The 22446-nt window shown below is 32.3% G+C and overlaps 1 protein-coding gene across 14 annotated transcripts in view; it reads left to right on the top strand.

Moving 5' to 3' along the window:
* PMCA (plasma membrane calcium-transporting ATPase 3) overlaps window positions 1-22446 on the top strand; it is a 398702-nt gene that overhangs the window by 325282 nt on the left and 50974 nt on the right. For all 14 annotated transcript variants that reach the window (XM_085953876.1, XM_085953871.1, XM_085953875.1 and 11 more), the window contains 6 exons: window positions 10415-10606; window positions 13750-13870; window positions 15094-15259; window positions 16231-16441; window positions 19857-19892; window positions 21617-21780. In XM_085953876.1, the coding sequence (XP_085810002.1) occupies window positions 10415-10606; window positions 13750-13870; window positions 15094-15259; window positions 16231-16441; window positions 19857-19892; window positions 21617-21780 (890 nt within the window). The remainder of the gene's footprint in view (window positions 1-10414; window positions 10607-13749; window positions 13871-15093; window positions 15260-16230; window positions 16442-19856; window positions 19893-21616; window positions 21781-22446) is intronic.

Genomic DNA, 22446 nt, shown 5'->3' on the forward strand with positions numbered 1-22446 from the left:
TATTATATTATATTATATTATATTATATTATATTATATTATATTATATTATATTATATTATATTATATTATATTATATTATATTATATTATATTATATTATATTATATTATATTATATTATATTATATTATATTATATTATATTATATTATATTATATTATATTATATTATATTATATTATATTATATTATATTATATTATATTATATTATATTATATTATATTATATTATATTATATTATATTATATTATATTATATTATATTATATTATATTATATTATATTATATTATATTATATTATATTATATTATATTATATTATATTATATTATATTATATTATATTATATTATATTATATTATATTATATTATATTATATTATATTATATTATATTATATTATATTATATTATATTATATTATATTATATTATATTATATTATATTATATTATATTATATTATATTATATTATATTATATTATATTATATTATATTATATTATATTATATTATATTATATTATATTATATTATATTATATTATATTATATTATATTATATTATATTATATTATATTATATTATATTATATTATATTATATTATATTATATTATATTATATTATATTATATTATATTATATTATATTATATTATATTATATTATATTATATTATATTATATTATATTATATTATATTATATTATATTATATTATATTATATTATATTATATTATATTATATTATATTATATTATATTATATTATATTATATTATATTACTTATATTATATTATATTATATTATATTATATTATACTGTATGTATAGATTGTATATAATATGAATCATCATGGATTATCACTAAGTATCTAAACGTGGAATCTCTTTCTTCAATTCTGTATACCAGAGGTAAACTAAGGTAAATCCAAAATGACAACTTCACAGGAGCGATGAATGTGTGATTTTTGGAAATTTCAACTTGTAGCATTCGTGAATGGAAAAAGATAAAATTTATCTATTTATCAAAACCTTTTTGTTTGTTTGTTTACCGCTGTAGTTCGATTATAAGCTTCATCAAAAGAATTGTATGTTTTCTTACTGTTGTTTACCTCTAATAGTTATGGAGTTACAATGACATTTTCAATTTTTAACTTTTATAAAAGAGTAATATGAGTTACAGCTGTTTACCACGTATGCAGGATAAGTAATGAATTAACAATATAACAATAACTCCATTTCACAATTTCTGGAGTTACAATAGTTTACCTCTGGTATACAGAATTATTCAGTCATTATCCATAATAAGAGCTTGTGGTTTCGACATGAAATTTCCTCTTGTCGGTTTTTTAAATTTTTTTAGCTCTTCCGGTCAAAAATATTTTAATTAGTTTTAAAAGTTCAGGAACAAAGTCGACAGAGAAAATTCAGATTGCGATAGGTAGCTTAGCTTAGTAACAATTTCTTGAGAAATAAGATTTCTCGAAATTTCAGAAAAATAATTTTTCGAGATTCAAGACTGGCATTTTCTTATTATTTCTCGATCACAACTTCTAACAATAATAATATTATATTTCTTTGTGTATTCTTGCTATTGTTTTTTCTTCTTATTTTAAACAATGCCATGGGTCCAATTTCTGTAGTTTATTAGTAGTGAAACAGTTATGTATTAGTACTGGCAGTGAAACAATCACAGTGAGATGTGTTTGTGTGTATGTCATGTACCTATTTTGTGTGTATCTCACCGGGAGTCGAATCTAAAGCTCCCCGTTGAAAAGCACGTGCTTTACGCAAGGTATCGATCGACCAGGTATTGAGAATCTGGGAGGAAATCGATATTATGGACGAAAAAGTTGCCCAGACTAGAAAACAAAGTGTACAGGAACCCCTTACGGAAAGGTCTCTAAGAAAAAAAAATACGTAAAGGAAATCTAAAAAAAGCTTGTTCTTGATTTAATGGAAACTGAATTTGGGAAATATAATATAACAATCTTGTCTCTCCGTAGGTACGCTATTTCGTACATTAGAACTGAAGACATAACGTCTTATAATCGTCGTTTTGATTTGCATTGTTTTTTCTTTATCTGCCTCAGGCTTGCTGAATGTCGGCAGTTTCGCATTGCGTGATTCGTGGCATAGCTATCAACGATTATTTTACCAGCTCTGTTTCAATGCTGGAGAAATTCTAGTATTTTTTTTTGTTGTTAAATAAGAATAATCACGACCGTAATGAAAATAAATTTGTTTTTGTTCTGGCCCGTAAATCTATACCCCGCATTTCACGCGACGAATAAAGCTAATTAAGCGAATTTGATATTGCGTTAATATTATTACTATGCTAATTGACCCCCCAATGTTTTGTCACATTACTTTATTTGTGACACGATAAATAATTTCAACTTTGCAACGAAAATTTATTTATTATAGCGCTAATGGTGTTATTATTTATCCGCGACTATTAAAGGGGCATTAACCCTTTCAGGCGGGGCAATTTCTTTCCCTTTAACGGGCATTTCTCTTACTTTGCGTGGACCTTTACATTTTATTTAAATAATTTATGCCTATATCGTAAATAACGTTTGTCTGATGGGATGCCAGAATCGTGTGTACCGGTTCAATTTCATTAACCAATATAAAGTGGCTTTATTACTCCTTATTTTAAAATCGCCTGTGGGAGATGGGAAGAAAAATATGTACATTATACGTCTATTAAATTCTAAACTCTATCCTAAACGCCAAACCAATAAATTGTGCAGGAAAGCGAAATTTAGAAATTACGAAATTATACTTAATTCGATTTTAGTTCTGTAATATCGAAATAAATAAAAAAATTCGTGTTTCAAATTAAAATTAATTTTGAGGATTTCTTTCCAATTTAAAATTTATGAAAAATTCAATACATTGGCAAATGATGTCACTTAGGATACTTAAGGCTATACTTCAGCTGAGGCATGGTCTAAAAAGTTCGTGACTAGGCCACGCGCAGATTGTGCAAACGACGCGTGACCAGCAACCGACGCTATCACAAAACAAATTGACGTGCTCACACCTCAAATGTCGGTCTCCGATTGGCGACGACTGCGAAATTTCGTTCCACATACTGTTGAAAATTATTTGCCGTTTCACTTATGTACGCTCTTAAGACGTGGCATGAAAATGATTGTATCTTAAATTCAATATAATCATATGCATTTAGGTTTATACAGAAATTTTGGAAATTTCATAGCGAATCGATTGATGTAAAAGAACGTATTGAATTGAATTAATATTATGTAAGAAGGCACATATGAAGTAGGTACTTTAAAAAAATAGTGGTGGCGTCCATTTTAAAACTAGATTTTTTCTTGAACTCTAATATTAATATAATTTAAAAATGACATCTGTGATCATGTCTGGAATGTTTTAAATAATTAAATCTACGTCACGCATTCTTTTAGTACTACGATGGTAACTTATTCATATTTATATTATATTATTAATTATTATGATAATATAGCGTATTATTTACATTTCAATCAACTTTAATTAGTTTTGGACAGGACATACTCATATCCCGTAACGATATGCACTATGCCTTTCTGATAAGGATAAGTTTAATTATCAAAGTCCACTTCACAATAATAATAATAATAATCATGTATTTATCATACAATAACAAAAGGGTGGAAAAGAATTGTTTTATTATGCTGCAATAGATACGCTATAGTGTACCTATGTGCATATTTAAGTTTAAATGTTAATTATATTAATAGTCATGAAATAATATTTATCATTGACCGTGACAATTGTACCATGTAGAAAATGACTAAATAAATTGATCCAGATACTCTTAATATATAAAATAGGCATTGTTTAATTTATATCTGAGATGAGACGACTACCTATTGAGTTTTAACCGCCATTGTCGAATAGTAACGTACGTGGTCGCTTCTGAATCCGAAAGTAATAATTAATTAGTAAGGAAGCTGCTTGGTGTATCGTTGTTAATCGGTGTCAATCCACTGATGGATGGAGGCCTCCTCTAGCTCCTACTATACTCTTCTCTGCTCCTTTTTTTCGACCATGTCCGTTCCTAATAAGATCATATGGGCCTCCACAGAGTGGAGGTTTGTATTAAGGCTATACTTCAGTTGAGACATGGTCTAAAAAGATCGTGGCGATGCGCGGATTGTGCAAATGACGCGTGTCGAACGAAATATAATTTGTCATAAAAATTCAACATGCGTCCATTTAATGTTATGTTTATTGTGATATTAGTAATAATAATAGTATATTCATTGACATGATTTCTTTTTCAAGTACATAGTAAAGTTTTTTAGTCATCTTTACAAGTACGAGTACGAAATTTCGTCGCACCTACTATTGAAAATTGTTTGCCGTTTCACTGATGTATGCTCTTAACAGATTTTTGTTTTTACAAGATATGGATGTCAGCCACTTGCTCCACCTATTAGGTCCATACGCTGACTCAGACACAATTTGAAAAACAATACGTGTTTGCCAAAACCTGGGACGTTATAGACCGATGCTTAAGCCGCGCGGCCATCGTGGGTATCTGTGTGGGATTTTTTAATGAAATATAAAAATATAATTGGTAGGTACCTACCTACTACTTGTTTTTTTGTTTTGTAAGATGTAAACTAAATAACACTACAGTTATTAATGTGTACAAGTATATACACCTAGCACACCCGGTGTTAGATTTTTACTATTCGTTTTTGAATATCGCGTGATGGGACAGAGCCAAAGAACGTGTTTCATTAAAGAAAGTGTATTAATTTTTATACTGTATCCATTATACTAGCCTGGGTATTTTTCAATTCAATTTTCTATAGGTGTGCTTCATTTGATTTGAGTCTCTGAGTCTGTCAGTGTTTCTAAACATAGCTCTATCGACTAGTTTCTATGTCACGCTGTCATTTTTGACATACACCTCCATAATATATTGTATTTTTTTTTGTCTTCAAATTTTCCAATAGCGCATACCAGGCTCGAACCTGCGAATTCCTCTTACGAAAGACGCCGTGCCGTACAGGCGTATCCGTTTCCGCTATTCTAGGGTATTCGCGTCATACACATAACATGACACGATAGGAGAAAGCATATATAGATATCATAGGATTAAGGTTCACCTGGTTCACTATATTCAGGCCGCGGCACGAAACTGTGAATTTCGATCGTCGCGTTAGTTCTTGCTTATACTTCGAACGCTATATTATTGTAAATTGAAGAAAATGATGATTATTTCATATTTAAAAAAATGTAAGTTAATTATAGTATGAACGAGATAAATTAAATTAAAAGTCTTCATTTATTGCGAACATGTTACCGTATTACCTTCGAAGTTGAGCAATAATTAGCACTACCATCGAAAATCGTATCTTAATGACGCTGCCTGACCATAGACGGCCTTGGATTTTGTGTGCAAAGCGATATTTAATATTTAATTTCTGCGAAATGTTTTTCAGTCAAATCCATAAAAAAATAAGTTCAGACTTGAAAAAAAATGTATGAAGATATAGTAATGTAAATTTTATTTTTATTTTTATTAAAAAACACATTTTTGATTTTTTTTTTTTTTTTTGATATTGCAACCATGACTTTCCGAAAAAATTAATGTTGCCATTCCCATCATAATATTTAGTTGAATGCGGTGCTTTAGCGCTGTAAATGATTTGTTACTGAAAAAAAGAAATCGTTTTGATATCACAAACTGTGGAGATTTATGATTAAAATTGACTAAATTAGTACCTCACATAAAAACTTTTTGCATTAAACACAAGGATCGCACAAATTATTTTATTGAGTTGTAGGTACATCTAATATAATATACATAGGTACTTTCTTACGAAAGTTAAATTAAAAATAGTATTCCCTTCATTTGAATCAATTCATTTTTTTTCAGAATTTGTTAGTTAACTATGAATTTTTGATAGGGAGGCGGGCATGGAGATTTTTGAAGCGTTGAAGTGGGGCATGGTACAAATCATCATCATCACCAGCCGGGGTCAATCCACTGCTGGATGAAGGCCTCCCCAAGCTTTCTCCAACTCTCTCGGTCCTGTGTCGTTCGCTGCCACGTATTTCCGCCGAACTTTGCCAGTTCGTCAATCCAGCGGCTTTTAGGGTGACCCTGTGGCCGTTTCGTACCCCTTGGGTACCATTGGATGACGGCAATTGTGCAGCGGCCGTCCTTTCGGCGAGCAATGTGCCCCGCCCATCTCCATTTCAGCTGTTTGGCAACGTCTATTACATCGCGTACTCTTGTCTGCTTCCTAACCCATTCGTTTCTCTTACGGTCCTTTCGCGTGATGCCCAACATGCACCCCTCCATGCCTCGCTGTGAGACTCTTAGCCTTTGGACATCTCTCGTGTTGAGGGTCCACGTCTCGCAGCCACGGTACAAATAAGGTTGGGAAACACTGACCTAGAGAAACCTACAACAAATTTTTGTTAGTATTTTAGTTTGATAGATTTGACGAATAACCTCAATAATTTGAATGAGTGCCTCTACCTAATCGAAAGGGCATTTTTTATTACATGTAAATTGTAAGTACACATTTGCTTAACTGAATATGGTATGCCGGAGTACGCCCCAAGTGCTGCAAACGTAGCTGGTTTTTATCGATTCAGAATATTATAAGAGTGAAGGTAAAAACTAAATAATTATTGAAACGCAGCATTCTGTGAATATAATTTGGTAGGTAAAGAAGGTGTCGAATAAGCCTTTCTTATATAATATATATTATTATATTCCTACATATACAATATTGAAGCCTGAACATACGAAAGTGAAGCAAAAAAGGACCCCGTGGTTACTAATTTTCATACAAACCGTGAAGAGTTTCAAAATGCATTAATTGGCACATACGACAAACTGAAACTTGCTTGGCAGAAAAAAGTAGGTTCTTCAGCACATATTTTTGTAGGTAATATTGTATTTTTGACCGTGTTTAGGTTTAGATGTGGTCTTTTTCTTTGAATTTTTTTATTTATATTTTCGCAAATATACACGTAAAACCGGTTAATAAAGTTTCTAATAATTCGTAAGGTCATTACTCATTACATGCATATTATTATGTCATCATTACCATTACAAGCTGGGGTCGATACAGTGTCGGCAAAGTATCCCCATATCTCAATCCACTATCTCGTAACTCATCGTTGCCTCGTAGAAAAATCCGTCAAACTTTTCAAGTTCTTCGATCCAGCTGGTTTTAGCGGTTGTGCATTGTATATTATTGAGAAATTAGTCATGTTTTGCGGGGGACACTATATTATATGATATTTTTTAATATTTGAGAAGCACAATAATTCTGTACATTGTCTGCATATCTATAATTCACGTGGTAACGGTTGTGGGGGAGGGAAAATCGCCTCTCAGAGTGATTGCAATATTCCGTGACGTTTGATTTTTTGTATGTATGTATTTGTTTTAATTATTGCACAAGTCATTAGTGGATATGGATTTGTTTTGCTTTGCGTCTGCACTCACTTTTATTACAACTGTGATGCTATTAGGGGTCGTCCATGTATGACGTCAAGCCATTCAGGGGTGGGTCTGATAATATGTGATGTTTTGTGACTCAGAGGAAAAATATCAAAATATTAACTCGTTTTTCTCATAAATAAGCATTTCGTGAGAACATTACTTATACTTACTGAATTTGATATTTTTTAACGAAAGGGATTTTGGAGAGGGCAGTTTAAAATGTGATATAGTTTATTTAGATCAGGGGTTCACAAACTTTTTCGTCAAAGGGACAATTTTGAAACCAAAAACATTTTCTGTTAAAAAAAACACAAGGTAAAAAAATAAAAATAAATATTTCTTTTTGTAAACTTATTTTTAATTAAATATACATTATTATTACTCTTATTAATATACTTAAAATAATTTTTTTTCACCATGTAATTTATCACTACAACTATATCCCAGTGGCGAAGGGTGGAGGTAGGCTGTTAAGATCCGCCATAAACAGTGCACATTAAACTTTTTCAGACATACATATTTGTTTTCATTGCAATAAGACTACAATTTACAGATAGTGTTAGTTAGTTTTTAAAATTCAATTAAACCCTGAGAAACCAAGTCATAATAGATAATAGTCAAAAAATACATGTCTATCTATAAAATATCTAAAATTATGCAATTAAATCATACATAACTTTGAATATTTTATAAATAGAATAATATTTTTTATTTATTATAGTTTGGTTTAGGCAGGGCTTAATGAATTAAAAAAATTAACCAACAATATGTGTAATATGTATTTTTAATCCAATGAAAACAAATAACTATGAATGAAAAAGTGTGCACAATTTTGTCGTATTGCCCAAATTAGACCAAAACTATTATGGTTTCGTTTAGGCTGGGTTTAATTGATTTTTAAAAACTAACTAACACCATCTGTAAATTGTAGTCTTAGTTCAATAAAATCAAATAAATATGACTAAAAAAGTTTAGTGTGCACTATTTATAGCGAATCTTAACAGCCTACCTCCACCCTTCGCCACTGCTATATCCTGCAATCGAAGCTCAAATTTTGTGGTGTGAATACGCAAAACAGATGCGATGTGGTTGTCTGTTAATTTTATCTTAACTTTGATTTATTAATGCTCATGTAGAAAATGTATTTTCACAAATATAGGTACTTCCACATAAAGAAGCCATTTGATTAGCATGTTTATTAACTATATTTGGATATATGTCAAGTGGAAGTCCTCATTCTTGCCAGTGGATATATTTTAAATATAATTTTTAATATTCGATATGAAGAATAAAAAATAAAACAGATTTAACATAAGCGGGATACATCAAAAATTGATGCGGGACACACTTTATGAAGCACTGGTTTAGATGTTTTGATACCGATGTGATAATAATAATGGTTCATTATTTTTGTTCAATTTGAGAGTATCATCAAATAACTATTATTCCTAGTAGCTTCAAGTCGATAGGTTGTATTTAGTCTCATGTTGACTTAACTGTTTCAAATGAAGGATGTATTCTTGTTTTATGTTAAATTTAGAAATTCCCAGTATTACTTATAATTTACCTGACCTAGATTCGGATTTGCCTGAAGCTTGATATAACATAGATTTAACGATGTTTTATTTTTATTATGGTGTTTATTTTTCATTTCATATTATCCATTGTGTCAATTGCAAAAAAATATTATAAAAGTACCTATAATAATTTAGACAATAATATTATTATTTGCCTGATAAATGTTAGTTTTTCTAAAAGCTATCTGTTAGTTTATGTAGCCAGGATAAAATATCAAGATGATTTACACAAAGTTTATCTATGAATTTAATAGGTACCCCTTTTATTCTAGAGTAGGGAATCCAATCCCGAGCCAAAATTTTGATCCCGAGATTTCGGGATTACAATTTTTAAGACATTTATTGTTAATATTGTGTATGTTCAATTTTAGAAGTACATAGGTTTAATGGAGTGAATAATATTGTAAAATAAATAATAATGTGAAAGTAAAACAGTTTTATTTATTTATCAAAAGATAACAAATAAAATATCTACAATTTCAATTAAAATAAAATATAACATATTGTGTTGAAAAAAATTAAAGATTTAAGTAATTAAAACATTATTCTGAATAATATGCCTGAAGTAATCTCCAGAATAGCATTTTCTGGTAGTGCGCAATTGTTACCTGCATAAAATGTCATTGCCTGCATAGTACATTTATTATGTGAAATTTTTAATTTATGTTAAAACTATTCTAAACGATTTTCATTTATAAAATTTCGAAAAATCAATATTATGTGTTTAGTGTCTACATATATTATACGAGAAAAGACTTAATGAATGGGTTAGCGAGATTTAAAATATGGTACCTATAAGTGGTTAAAGTATGGCCTTTCCGCTTCATAAATCTGATTAGTCAGCCAAACATGAAACTGTGTGATCTTAATATTTGTGGAGTTTACCAACATAACTGTGCTTCATGCGCTTGCAAAACAATTTAAAATGTCATAACAGAAATAAGGTATAAGGCTCCTATTTATAGTTAAAATTCTTTGGTTATTGCATATTTTGGGCATTGCTAAATATGTATAGGTTTACCCAATAATCCCCAATTAAGGTCTATCACCACCCATCTGCATCCAGTTTATACAGGCAATTCTGATCCAGTTGATTCACAGACTGGGTGTCACCGTATAATTGCTCTGGTTATCTACTTACTCTTCTCTGATAGATTTTTCTGGTCATCCCACTTGCCACATTCTTCAATTATTTTGTTTTTTGTGATATTTCCAGCACCAATATTTTTATTGCTTGCTGGGCGTTAGTCTCACTATTATGATCGATGTCTTTCAGCCGTATGTAATTAGATATATACTTGGGACACCTTTGAATAATGAAATTAAAATTGTTTTTCCTTTTGTGGTTTTCAGGTTTGAGTGGTTCAAAATCGGACACGGAGCACAGGCGCGAGACGTTTGGCTCAAACACGATCCCCCCAAAGCCGCCCAAGACATTCCTCACGCTAGTGTGGGAGGCGCTGCAAGATGTCACGCTCATCATCCTCGAGGTGGCCGCCCTCGTCTCATTGGGTCTATCCTTTTACCAACCGGCCGACGACGACCGTGAGTATCTCATATTGTCCAATTAAATGTATTGTAGAGACTAATGAGATTTGGAATTTTTTCGTTGTGCTCATGCAGTTTTATGTGGAAAACTTGTTCAGAGTTTGCTTTCAGTTTTGTTTCATCTGAATACCAATCGGCTTCACACAACATTGACTCCATATTGATAGCATGTCCATTTTTACATTGGGCATCAGACAATCACATAAACAGATATGGCAGTTGTCTCTATGTACTCCGTGCAGTTGGCCGTCAGCTAAAGTTAGAGGTGCAGGTGTATTATTTTGGAAGATATATACCTCTAAACCGTTCGAAATATGATTTCAATAGTGCTAGTAATAGTTGAATAATTGATATGACTTCGTCCCACATAATGTGAGAAAATGTGGTAGTTGCATATCTCATTACTGAATGTTTCAAAGTCGACAACTACAATTCTGCAAAAAGTATATAATTTAGAAATAATGTCATCATCATCATCATCAGCCGGGGTCAATCCACTGCTGGATGAAGGCCTCCCCAAGCTTTCTCCAACTCTCTCGGTCCTGTGTCATTCGCTGCCACGTTTTTCCACCGAAGTTTACCAGTACGTCAATCCAGCAGGTTTTAGGGCGGCCCTGTGGCCGTTTCATGGTCCTTGGGTACCACTGGATGGCGGCTGTCCTTTGTGCGAGCAATGTGCCCCGCCCATCTCCATTTCAGCTGTTTGGCAACGTTTATTACATCGCGTACTCCTGTCTGCTTCCTAACCCATTCGTTTCTCTTACGGTCCTTTTTGCGTGATTCCCAACATACACCTCTCCATGCCTCGCTAGACTCTTAGCCTTTGGACATCTCTCATGTTGAGGGTCCACGTCTCGCAGCCATACGTGAGCACGGGTAGCACACATTGGTTGAACATCCTACACTTAAGACATAATGGTAGGTCACTCTTGAAGATACTATTCAGACGTCCGAAAGCACTCCATCCCAGCTTTGTTCTTCGAAAAATTTCATCGTGCATGCTTCCGTCTATGGACACCTGCTGTCCGAGATAGACGTAGCTGCTGACTTGCTCGAGTTGGGTGCGATAAATACAGATAATCGCAGGGTCCGAAAAACAGTTACTCATCACTTTTGTCTTTGAGACATTTATCTTTAGACCGACCGTTTGACTGACATCCGCGAGTTCTTGCATTCTACCTTGGAGGTCTTTCGGGTCTTGTGAGAGTATAACAATATCATCTGCAAAGCGCAGGTGACTGAGGTGCTCCCCATTAATTGGAACACCTTTTTCCTCCCAATCAAGTTTCCTAAATAAGTCCTCAAGAGTAGCGGTGAATAGTTTAGGTGAAATGGTATCACCTTGCCGGACACCTTTGTTAATGGGAAATTTACACGACCGTTTGTGGAGTTTCACGCATGCTGTGGCATCACTGTATATACTGTTCAATATGTTTATGTAGTGTCTGGAAATTCCTTGGTTGCTAAGGGCGTCTAAAATTGAAGTTTTGATGGAATCAAACGCCTTTTCATAAGTCTATAAAACCAAGATATAATGGCAGTTTGTATTCCTGGTAGCGCTTTATGATTTCCCTGACGACCTGTATATGATACATAGTACTGTAGCCTCTTCTGAATCCGGCTTGCTGTCTTGGTTGGTTCTCGTCTAGAACTGTTTCGAGACGGTTTGAGAGTATTTTCGTGAAAACTTTTTACAGAATTGGCAGTAGACTAATTGGTCGATAGTTTTTCAGATCTTCAGTGTCTTCTTTCTTATGGAGAATAATAATGAAGGCATTTTTCCATGACTCTGGGATGTTCTCTTCGTGCAGACAAACCGTGAACAGACGTGCGAGCACTTCGCTCACCGTCCTCCCGGCCCGATTGAGAACATCGATAGTCAGTCCATCTTCTCCCGGGGCTTTCCCACTCTTCATGCACATTATAGCATTTTCCACCTCTGTGGTAGTAACCTCGGGAAGAGGATCTCCATATTCTCCGTTCACCAGAAGATCTGAATTGATGTCAGTGTCATCTTTGTATAGAGCGCTGTAAAACTCTACAACAGTGTCCAGTAGATTATCCCAGTTACGCACGATACTTCCATCTTGCGTTTTTAGTGTCGTGATCTGCCGTCTCCCTATTGACAGATGCTGCTTGTTCTTATGTAATAAGCTCCTTCCTGACGCAACAATTGATTCTACAAGGTTCATATTGAACTTACGAAGATCTTCTCGTATGTTTTTACATAGAGTTTTGCACAGCGTGGAGTACTCGAGATCATTTGCAACTTGTTGCTCGCTTTTCGCACTGCTACGCAGCTTCATCAGATCGAACGTTTCCTTTGAAAGTTTGCTTACTCGTTCAACCACAGCAGCAATATTGTAATAATTCATAAATAAACTATGAATAGTGTTTACAATACTCACTGAATAAAAACATAGAAGTTCTAAGATTTTTTACTTCAAATAGCTCTCCTGTAAAATTTCATTTTTGTCATGTCCGAGTTTACATGGGACCGTCGATATAACCTTAATATCAATTCTCACTAATGAACGATTGGTGTTGCCTTACGAAATGTCAAAAACTATTTATGCATCAAAATTATGCGAATTTAGCTGAAAGTTTATATGGTAAATCAATTATAGAGACATATAGTTATTTTTTGAAATATTACATACTTCTTTCTGTGCCATATCTTTAGATCACAATATACATAAATGATAAAATTATTATTATCAGCTCTATGCATCAAAATTATGCGAATTTAGCTGAAAGTTTATATGGTAAATCAATTATAGAGACATATAGTTATTTTTTGAAATATTACATACTTCTTTCTGTGCCATATCTTTAGATCATAATATATATAAATGATAAAATTATTATTATCAGCTCTACGTGCAATATGTATGGGACTTGGCTGGTTCTAAGATACCTCCACTGCCTTAGTTTCAGGCATGCTGGATTTTATCTACGCAGACTCGTCCAATTTAGTTTTTGTCTATTGGGTGGATGTGGTCTGCAGAAGATGTAAATATTAATTTGCCTGTTTATGAAAATGCACTGTTAATAATGTTTACAATAAAAATGAGGTAGGTACATGATCTTTACAGTTGTGCAGATTACGATTACTAATTTTTTTGTTTGTTTGTTTCCAGCTCTGGCAGATGAGGAGGAAGGTCACTACGCTTGGATTGAGGGTCTCGCCATTCTCATTTCAGTCATTGTAGTCGTCATAGTTACAGCGTTTAATGATTACACTAAGGAAAGACAATTTAGGTAAGTTACTTATTCCGCTCTACATATTTATTTACTAGCAAATACCTACATTGTCCCGAAATCTCTTTCGTTCCAACACCCTAGTAAGTGTTCAGACAAAGATCCTTGTAAAAATAACTTCTGGTGGTGATGTTTCCACATATCATAATGTCTATATAATCTGTCCAGGTGGATATGATAAATATAAATTCTACTTCTACTACCACTGAATCACATTAAATAAGTATTTTACACAATTTTATGAAATGATTCATACAATAAAATATAACTACCTAATAGTTCCCTTCAAACGAACCAGCACCGCACCACACCACACTCACTCAGTCTTAATCAAATGTATCACAAGGTCCTACGTTTTGATTCAATTTTCAATTTCAATTTCAATTTTAATTTATTTTACATATTGTGGACATTACAAATTATAAGTTTAAGACGTTCATAACATGACATTTAGAAACAAAGAAATATTATTAAAACAGTATTATGTAATACTGTAATTATGCAATATTAAGTTATTCTACAGTACAAATGTGTAAATACAAAAAATATGAAGTATATAGGTACAAGGAAGTAAACCGGATGAGTTAAGCAGACCCTATTTTAAGAATTTATAAAATAACGTCCACCTATACTCATTCTCACGTAGATGGAATATATCAACATCCGAAGCAATTTGGTTGAACAGAGTTATTGCCCTCCCAATTGCCATCAGCAATGGCAGGTTAGTTCTGCTCCTCGGGAGAACAAACAACTGATGCTCCCGATTTCTAAGATAGTTATCAGGGACACACAAGTCAATATTACCAAGAATGGCAGAGTTCTCATTCACACCACGCATTAGTCGAAAAAAATACGTGGCCAAATATTGATATCTTCTAGCACTTAGCAGTTGTTTACACCTGGGAATGTGTCAAGAGCAGATGCCCAAGACTGAGGTCGCCACACTCAAGTGTGCTTTGACAGAGTTTACTGAGACTTAATTCAATAAAAATTGCCCATGGGAGAGAGGAGCACTGAGAATAAACAAAAATTTGCAAAAAGATCGTAAATAATTTACGTCACACATGCCTGTTTGGTTTTTGCAAGCTATCTTTCTCCGTTCAATGAACATTCATTGTCAGAGTTAGACGAAGTTGTTGACCCTACATACTCTTTGAACATCATGTAATTTTATATTTTAATGTGAAGTATTTATTTACATGTTTATTGTTTGTTATTTTCAGAGGTCTGCAGTCTCGGATAGAAGGCGAGCACAAGTTCTCAGTGATAAGACGGAGTGAAGTGCAACAGATATCGGTGGGAGACATCATGGTTGGTGACATCTGCCAGATCAAGTACGGTGATCTGCTGCCCGCTGACGGAGTGCTCATTCAGAGCAATGATCTCAAGGTACACTGGTATTTCATTCATTATCAAGTGTTTCATATAAACACTAAACTATTACGCCAGTGGTACCAACCACACCATTTATATAATCATAACAAGTAATATATAAAAATAATATTAATTGTTAACAGAACCATCACATCCATCCTGCGACGGGGTAACATGAAGACCGCAGAGTTAGGAGTGATATTAGTGGGATCATGAAAATTGATACTTGCCCAATTGAACCCACAAAGAAGTTAAAAGAAATGTCTCAAAAGAGCAATCACTCTTAGGGTGGACAAGGATTGAATTGATGGCATACCTACAAAAAAACGAGCCATAAAATTCTTTTGATTGTCATTATCATAAGGAAAGAATCTGTATGTCCTTAAGTATAGCAATTGAAGAAATGTATTATGGACTACTTAATTTTTTTATTCATTTGTTTCTTTATTAAAACTCATTCACTGCTGACCAGTTAATTACCACAACTCGGTCAGTGCTCAAGACACGCCTGGCGTGCAGCAATTGGCATGATAATTAAATGTAATTAACTGGTCAGCAGTGAATGTATATGTATCTAATTGCCACACGCCAGGCGTGTTTTGAGCACTGACTGTGTTAAACACCACAACAGGCCGTGAAGCCCAATAATAGTGGTAAAACTCCCAGGCTTGAGGAATTTTTACATCTTAGATTATGTAAATATATTTTGACCTCACCGGAAATCGAACCCAGAACTCTGGGATGGAAGCCCAGTGCCTTACGCACTGCACCACGAGAGCCGCTTATTTTATTATATTAATTTATTATATTAACTTCAATAAACTCATTTGCCTGTTCTCAATAGTAATTCTATTGAATTGCATCAATTATTTAATTGATAGGAGTGGGGTATATAATGTATTTGTAATATTTTGGTGTATCGTTATAACAATGTTAAACCATCATGTGATGTAAATGATTATTTATCTTTTTTTTTTGTCCGATAGATTGATGAATCTTCCTTGACTGGTGAATCAGACCATGTCAAGAAAGGAGAGTCGTTCGATCCGATGGTGCTGTCAGGCACGCACGTCATGGAAGGATCCGGCAAGATGCTGGTCACGGCGGTCGGAGTCAACTCGCAGGCCGGCATCATCTTCACCCTGCTCGGCGCGGCTGTCGACCAACAGGAACAGCACATCAAGAAAATGAAGAAAGGTATGAATAAACCGTACAGTAAATAATCCCCATAGTTTTTTTTTATTGCATCGAAGCATGTGAAGATATGACCCTGAAAAGGATTGTATTTCCGGTTGGAAGATGCTTTACTATTCTTCGCCATTAAAATGATAAAATGCACTCGGACTTAGTGTGAATGACTACCCCAAGTAGTTATAAAATATTTGTAAACTTAATTTGTCATGGATTCTTACATTCATTGATAAGTGTTGCATTAAACTCTTTTGTTCATAGTTAGCCTTCTATTTTTTCTCCATAGTCACAATAACATGGTGATTTATAAGAGAATATCTTCATTAGTATTCTCTTTAAATGTGGAGATAATTTGTCAATAATTCTAGTTGAATGATTTTAATTGTTTTGAATGGGAATAGAATGTCTGATGTATGCATAAAAATTACATTAAAATGGGTATAGATAAAAAGAAATACTTTTATATTTTTATGAATTGAATGTATTTAAACATAGAGCTATAATTTAGATAATAAGGTTTTTGATTAATACAAAATGATTAAAAAGAAAATACATAAAAAATAAGTGGTTTTTGTACATATTTATCTGTGTAAGAGTGACCAAAATCATTATTACACTTATGTACATAATATTATTAAGTACAGATATTTCTCGACTTACGACCGAGATGCATTGCTATTCCTAGACTCTATTTGCATGTCGAGTTGGATGTACGTCGAGTTTCATAGGAAATGCACATCATGCGAAATTTAAACAATAACAATTTATTCATTTTGTCTTTCAGTCACACACAAAATGTCATATATTGTTTGTTACGTAGCGTAACGGTCAAACTGAAAGATTTTTGTCACTGTTACAATTTATTGGATTTGTGTATCATAGGAATATTTTATGTCTTAATTCCCATCGTTACAGACAAACATTGCTTCAATTACTTTGACATTATTTATAAAACCTTACAAATAATGATCCATATGTATGTGTACAATTATGTAATTATTAATATAGTTTTTGAAAATAATAAAACATCTCATTCAAATAAAAGACATGAAAATATTGAGATAATTTTGATACATCTAGATAAAAATAAAATCTAATATTAAAATGGACATTAGAGGACTAATGGAGTATTCATAACATTTTAATTAGATTCAAGATACAATTATTTGTTTAGTCTGCTATTGTTTGTCTGCAGCCGATAACACACTGACACATATTATAGTATATTTTATTATCAAGCACTAATATGTATGTCATGTTTATCTTATTACCCCCTCCCCTTTCTGATTCGTAATATTTTTAATATCACACAGATGTACTTTTTAAAAATTAAACTACCGCCAATAGAAATGGATACATATACATCATCTTTGACTTTTTGTAACATTGCACTACAGATCAATTTATTTGATCATGTGGGGGATAGTGAAAAATGAAAATTGTTTTTCATACCCGGAACATTTTGTCATTCTAATTATATAGAATATACAGTTATTAGCAATGTTATAAAAGGTGAGAGGAGGTGTAAAACTCGTATATATTACAATATTGAAGATAAAATAGATAGAATACTATTTGAAATTGTGTCAAATTAAAATGTCATGTTTCTGCCACTATGCACTTGGCAAAAGATGCCTAGTAAATATCATTTCCTCGATTTAATCACAAAGCTGGTCGCTTTACCATAGCGAAGTTCGATACTCTCACGAGTTATTTGCGGACAATGAAGGATATTAAGTGTGGAAAGTCCTTGGTCTATCTTTTTTTCTGAATTATTCAAAATGATGTTTTTTCATAAAAATAATTTTAAATTTTAATTGGTTATACAATATTACATGAATGACAATACTTATTCATCTATTTTATTTTCACAATTTATTGGTGTATTGCCCCTTGTCCCCTCCATGATATTTAAGTATTTTTGTTAGTGTTATTGTTTTAAAGAAACTACAATTGCACAACAAATGATAAAATGTGTAAAAATACTTAAAACGTGATACGTTTGTAGAAATTTAGGTTCAATTCCCAATGCAATTACTAATATAAAATGAGAGCAGTATTTATATTTCTTCATTTAAACAAAATGTAGATAGGTACGTCAGATTTCTGCTATTACAGAAAATGAAGATTTTATTAATTACTAATATTATAAATCAGTGTTGATATTTCATTACCTACACATTATCATATGCCTGTGAAGATGTTATTTCAAAAGTATGCTCACTTCTTTCAAACTATCCAAAAAACGATTTTATTCATTTTTTCAAACAAAAGGACATCATGTTTAAATACATTTCCTTGCACGACTTCTGATGTTTTCATTTACGAATGTATACATCAATGATACTTGAAACATGTGAGCATGTATCTCTTTCGATTTCTTTACACATTTATGTATATTTTTTTCATGTTTTAATGTTATGGCAGTGAGAAGAATCTTAAAATTAATTCCAATAGATGGCATTGTTTATTTTGTTTATAAATGATTGGTTATTACGAGGAAGATGGGACTAACTGAATTTGCTCGTTATAATCATTACTTGTTATATTGTTATATAAAATTTTTCGCGCCACATTCTATTTAAGCATAGAACATAAAAAAATCTGAAAACATGGCATTCATAAGCTACAAAAGAAGTTGTTTATTGTAATGAAGTGCTGAGCCGCCGGCGCTGGTAGGTACCTACTGACTTCACAAAGCTTGGATTTTTTACATGCAATTTCAACCATACGTGTGGATATTTTTTCAATGTTGTCGGCGAAAACACCAATTAGGTACTTAGACACTTAACTAGTGTCATAAACGTAATCCGATCCCGGCGGCATGAGTCTAGTTAACTGCCTGGTCGGATTTTATTGCATAGGGTCGAAAATGTTGTTTTTAAATGATTGACACATTAACAGTTTTGCTCGGTATACCCGAGAAGTAGCTTGTTATAAAAGTGAATAAATGTATGGAGAAAATCATAAACTAAAATGTCAACGAATGTTTCCTCATTACATCTGAGATCTCGCTATTTCCGTGATCGTAATAACCAAGTTCAACTGTATAATATTATTATCATTTTCAATATTATTTTAACATTCCTCTCAGTGCTATGCAGATGTACTTTAAGAACTGTATCGAGTGTACAATTTTTTTATCGTATTTATAATTTTTATTTTTCACCCCTTCTCCCATCCTCACCTGCTGCACGTTTGCTGTCTCCCTCACAAAACAAAACATGTTACACACAAAAAACAAACTTTATCACAAAACCAAAACCAAACTGGGTGTTGCATTGTCGATGTGTCAAATAATCCCCTCTCCTCCTCCAACACCTCTCTGTTTCTTTCTGGAATGGCATCCTCCTCCGCATGACACATTCAAAATGGCCGCCACTGCCGCCATTTTACGATGACGTCCATTTGAACGACGCAGAGGCCAAGAAACAACGCAAGAAGAAGAGCTTGACAGGTAAAAGAATTTTGTGCAGTGTTAGAAGATTTTTTTTTATTAATCCATACTCACATTTTGAATGATAGAAACTATTCGAGTGACAATTCAATTTAATACAAACACAGTTAAACTTATTATCTTTTCTAATTTCACATGTATGTTTGATTTAGATACAAATAATTTATTAATTGAACTTGCAATATAGATATTACAATACCTATTTAAAATATTATTAATAAAGCATTTGTTATTGGGCAATGTTTCTATCACTCAAATATTTATTTGGCATTAAATTTTACCCTTAAAAAAAAACTTTTTTCTAGTTTATTTTGTGAATGGTTTTCACTTAAAACATCCTTTTGATTTCCAATCCTTATTATTTTATTTTAATAACTTTTAATCAAAAAAGTTACAAAATTTACAATTATTTTCCGATTGGCTGTGTAGTTTAATCTAAGTGTTTCAATGTACACCCTGCATCTTGGAAAATAACTAAAAACTGAAAATTAAAAAAAATAATTATCAAACATATTTAGGAATAACAAAATTTATATATATTTTATTCAAAATTTGCTTTGTTTATTTTTTGTGAATGTTAATTCATACACTATTTTTCAGATAATATAATTTTTTTTTTGTTTTTTTTTTAATACTAACATAATTATTTTTCAATTGTGGTGTGAAACAAATTTACAAATATTGCATTTTTTAATATGCATGTTGAATGACCATCATGAAGTTGAATATAAATCCTCAAAATGCATGAGAAGATTAAACGCAATGTTGCGAATATGCGGGAGGAATTATATAAGATGTTTCACTGCCAAAATATTTGAAATTGTATTATGTTTAAATATTTCTTTTATAAATCAATTGCATTGTATATTTCAAACATTCAATATTATTACTTATTAGGTTTCATAATTTTTATGTATAATGTCTGGGAAATTGTCTATCCGAATTTCTATCCTAACTAGTACATACATGAATATAATGTAAAACTGTTTTTTCCCGTTGAAGATTATTTTGGTTAAATAAAAAGACTTTTAAAGTGTCTTAAAAAATGATGAATTGTATAAATATATAATAACAATCTTATAAATTGATTTGCTTTTTTAACTCATTCGCTGCTGACTATATAATGAGATTTTAATTAGCACCTTTAAAATGCACGTTAATTACATCGATCGGCCGCCTGGTCATTAATTACGCGCATGTGCGTCTTCAGCGTCCAAAGTATTAACCGGCTAACTCTCATAACAAAGCTACTTATCTTAATGTTAAGTTAAATTATAAATCTTTTTGCCGGCCGTTTGTGACTATTTCAGTAAATCATCGTATTGGTGTACAAAAAGTTCTGTGTTCTACTCCCAATTTGGTTAAAAATACCACCTTGATTTTTCGTATTATATCTGAACATATTTTGGATGTAAGGCATTTTCTCACCTTTAGCGAATGGTATATTATCCTTTAAATCAAAAACAGGATTAGAATTTTGGCAATATGTATAGTGTATTTACATCAATAAGGCAGGTCGTCACTATGCAGACTGTTTGTTTGTTTGAATTCTGCCACTGCACATTAAGTGGGAGTGATACTTTGTGTGATAAATACACCTCACAAAATTTTCAATAAATCAGCGGATATTCGACCAAAAAATATTGTGATGTACTTAGTGTAAAACTTTCCTCTGTAACTCGATTATCTGTAGTTAAACTTTTTACTTGAAATGAAACCTATAGGTGATGAAGAGGTAGGAGTGACGGGAAATAACCACGTGTCACAAGAAGAAGACAACCATGTGACGTCAGAACCCAGGCAGACAGGCGGTGGGGAGGGAGGCGAATCAGGACACAAGAAAGAAAAATCTGTACTCCAGGCTAAACTGACCAAGCTTGCTATACAGGTATGAACGTCATTGATATTTCCTTTCCATGTACAAATTTCATTGGTGCGTTCAATATGCGCGCAAAATGCTGACACACTCATGTGTACCTACATTTAGATGAGTTGTGTCGCTAAATTTCAAAACCCGCCATAACGCTTTTTTGAAATAATTAAGATATATATATTGTTGGATTCGTTATTAAGATCTCTACATGAAAATTTTATCACCTCTTTCAAAATCCGCTACGATTAACTGTCATTTATGAAACAAAATCAATGCGTCGATCAATTCCCGCTATAACACTACTGAAACATTCAAAAACCTTTTTAGTTCAAAAGGTTTTTATCAATTTTCTCAACATAATGAAAAAGTGTTATAGCGGGTTTTGAAACTTAGTGACACAGTTATCTTCAATTACATGAGTTGCACACACATGTTAAATTTCGTTAATGATATACATTGCATTTTACACAGATTAAATGCAATGGCAAAGTTGGGTCAAGATGTCAATTTGAGAAATTTTATTTATATTCAAGCCAAATGGTAGAAAGGAAATAGAACCCGTCGTTTTGATCCTAAGTTGTTGTGTATATTATAATATGTGTCAAAATTTACCATAATAATCGGTAATATAATATACTATCCTATAATATATTATCAAAAATGCGTTTTGGAGATACGTAC

The sequence above is a fragment of the Rhyacophila brunnea genome, unplaced genomic scaffold (assembly GCF_057557595.1).
Source record: "Rhyacophila brunnea isolate RB1 unplaced genomic scaffold, BYU_Rbru_1.0 scaffold_4, whole genome shotgun sequence".
Taxonomy (NCBI): domain Eukaryota; kingdom Metazoa; phylum Arthropoda; class Insecta; order Trichoptera; family Rhyacophilidae; genus Rhyacophila; species Rhyacophila brunnea.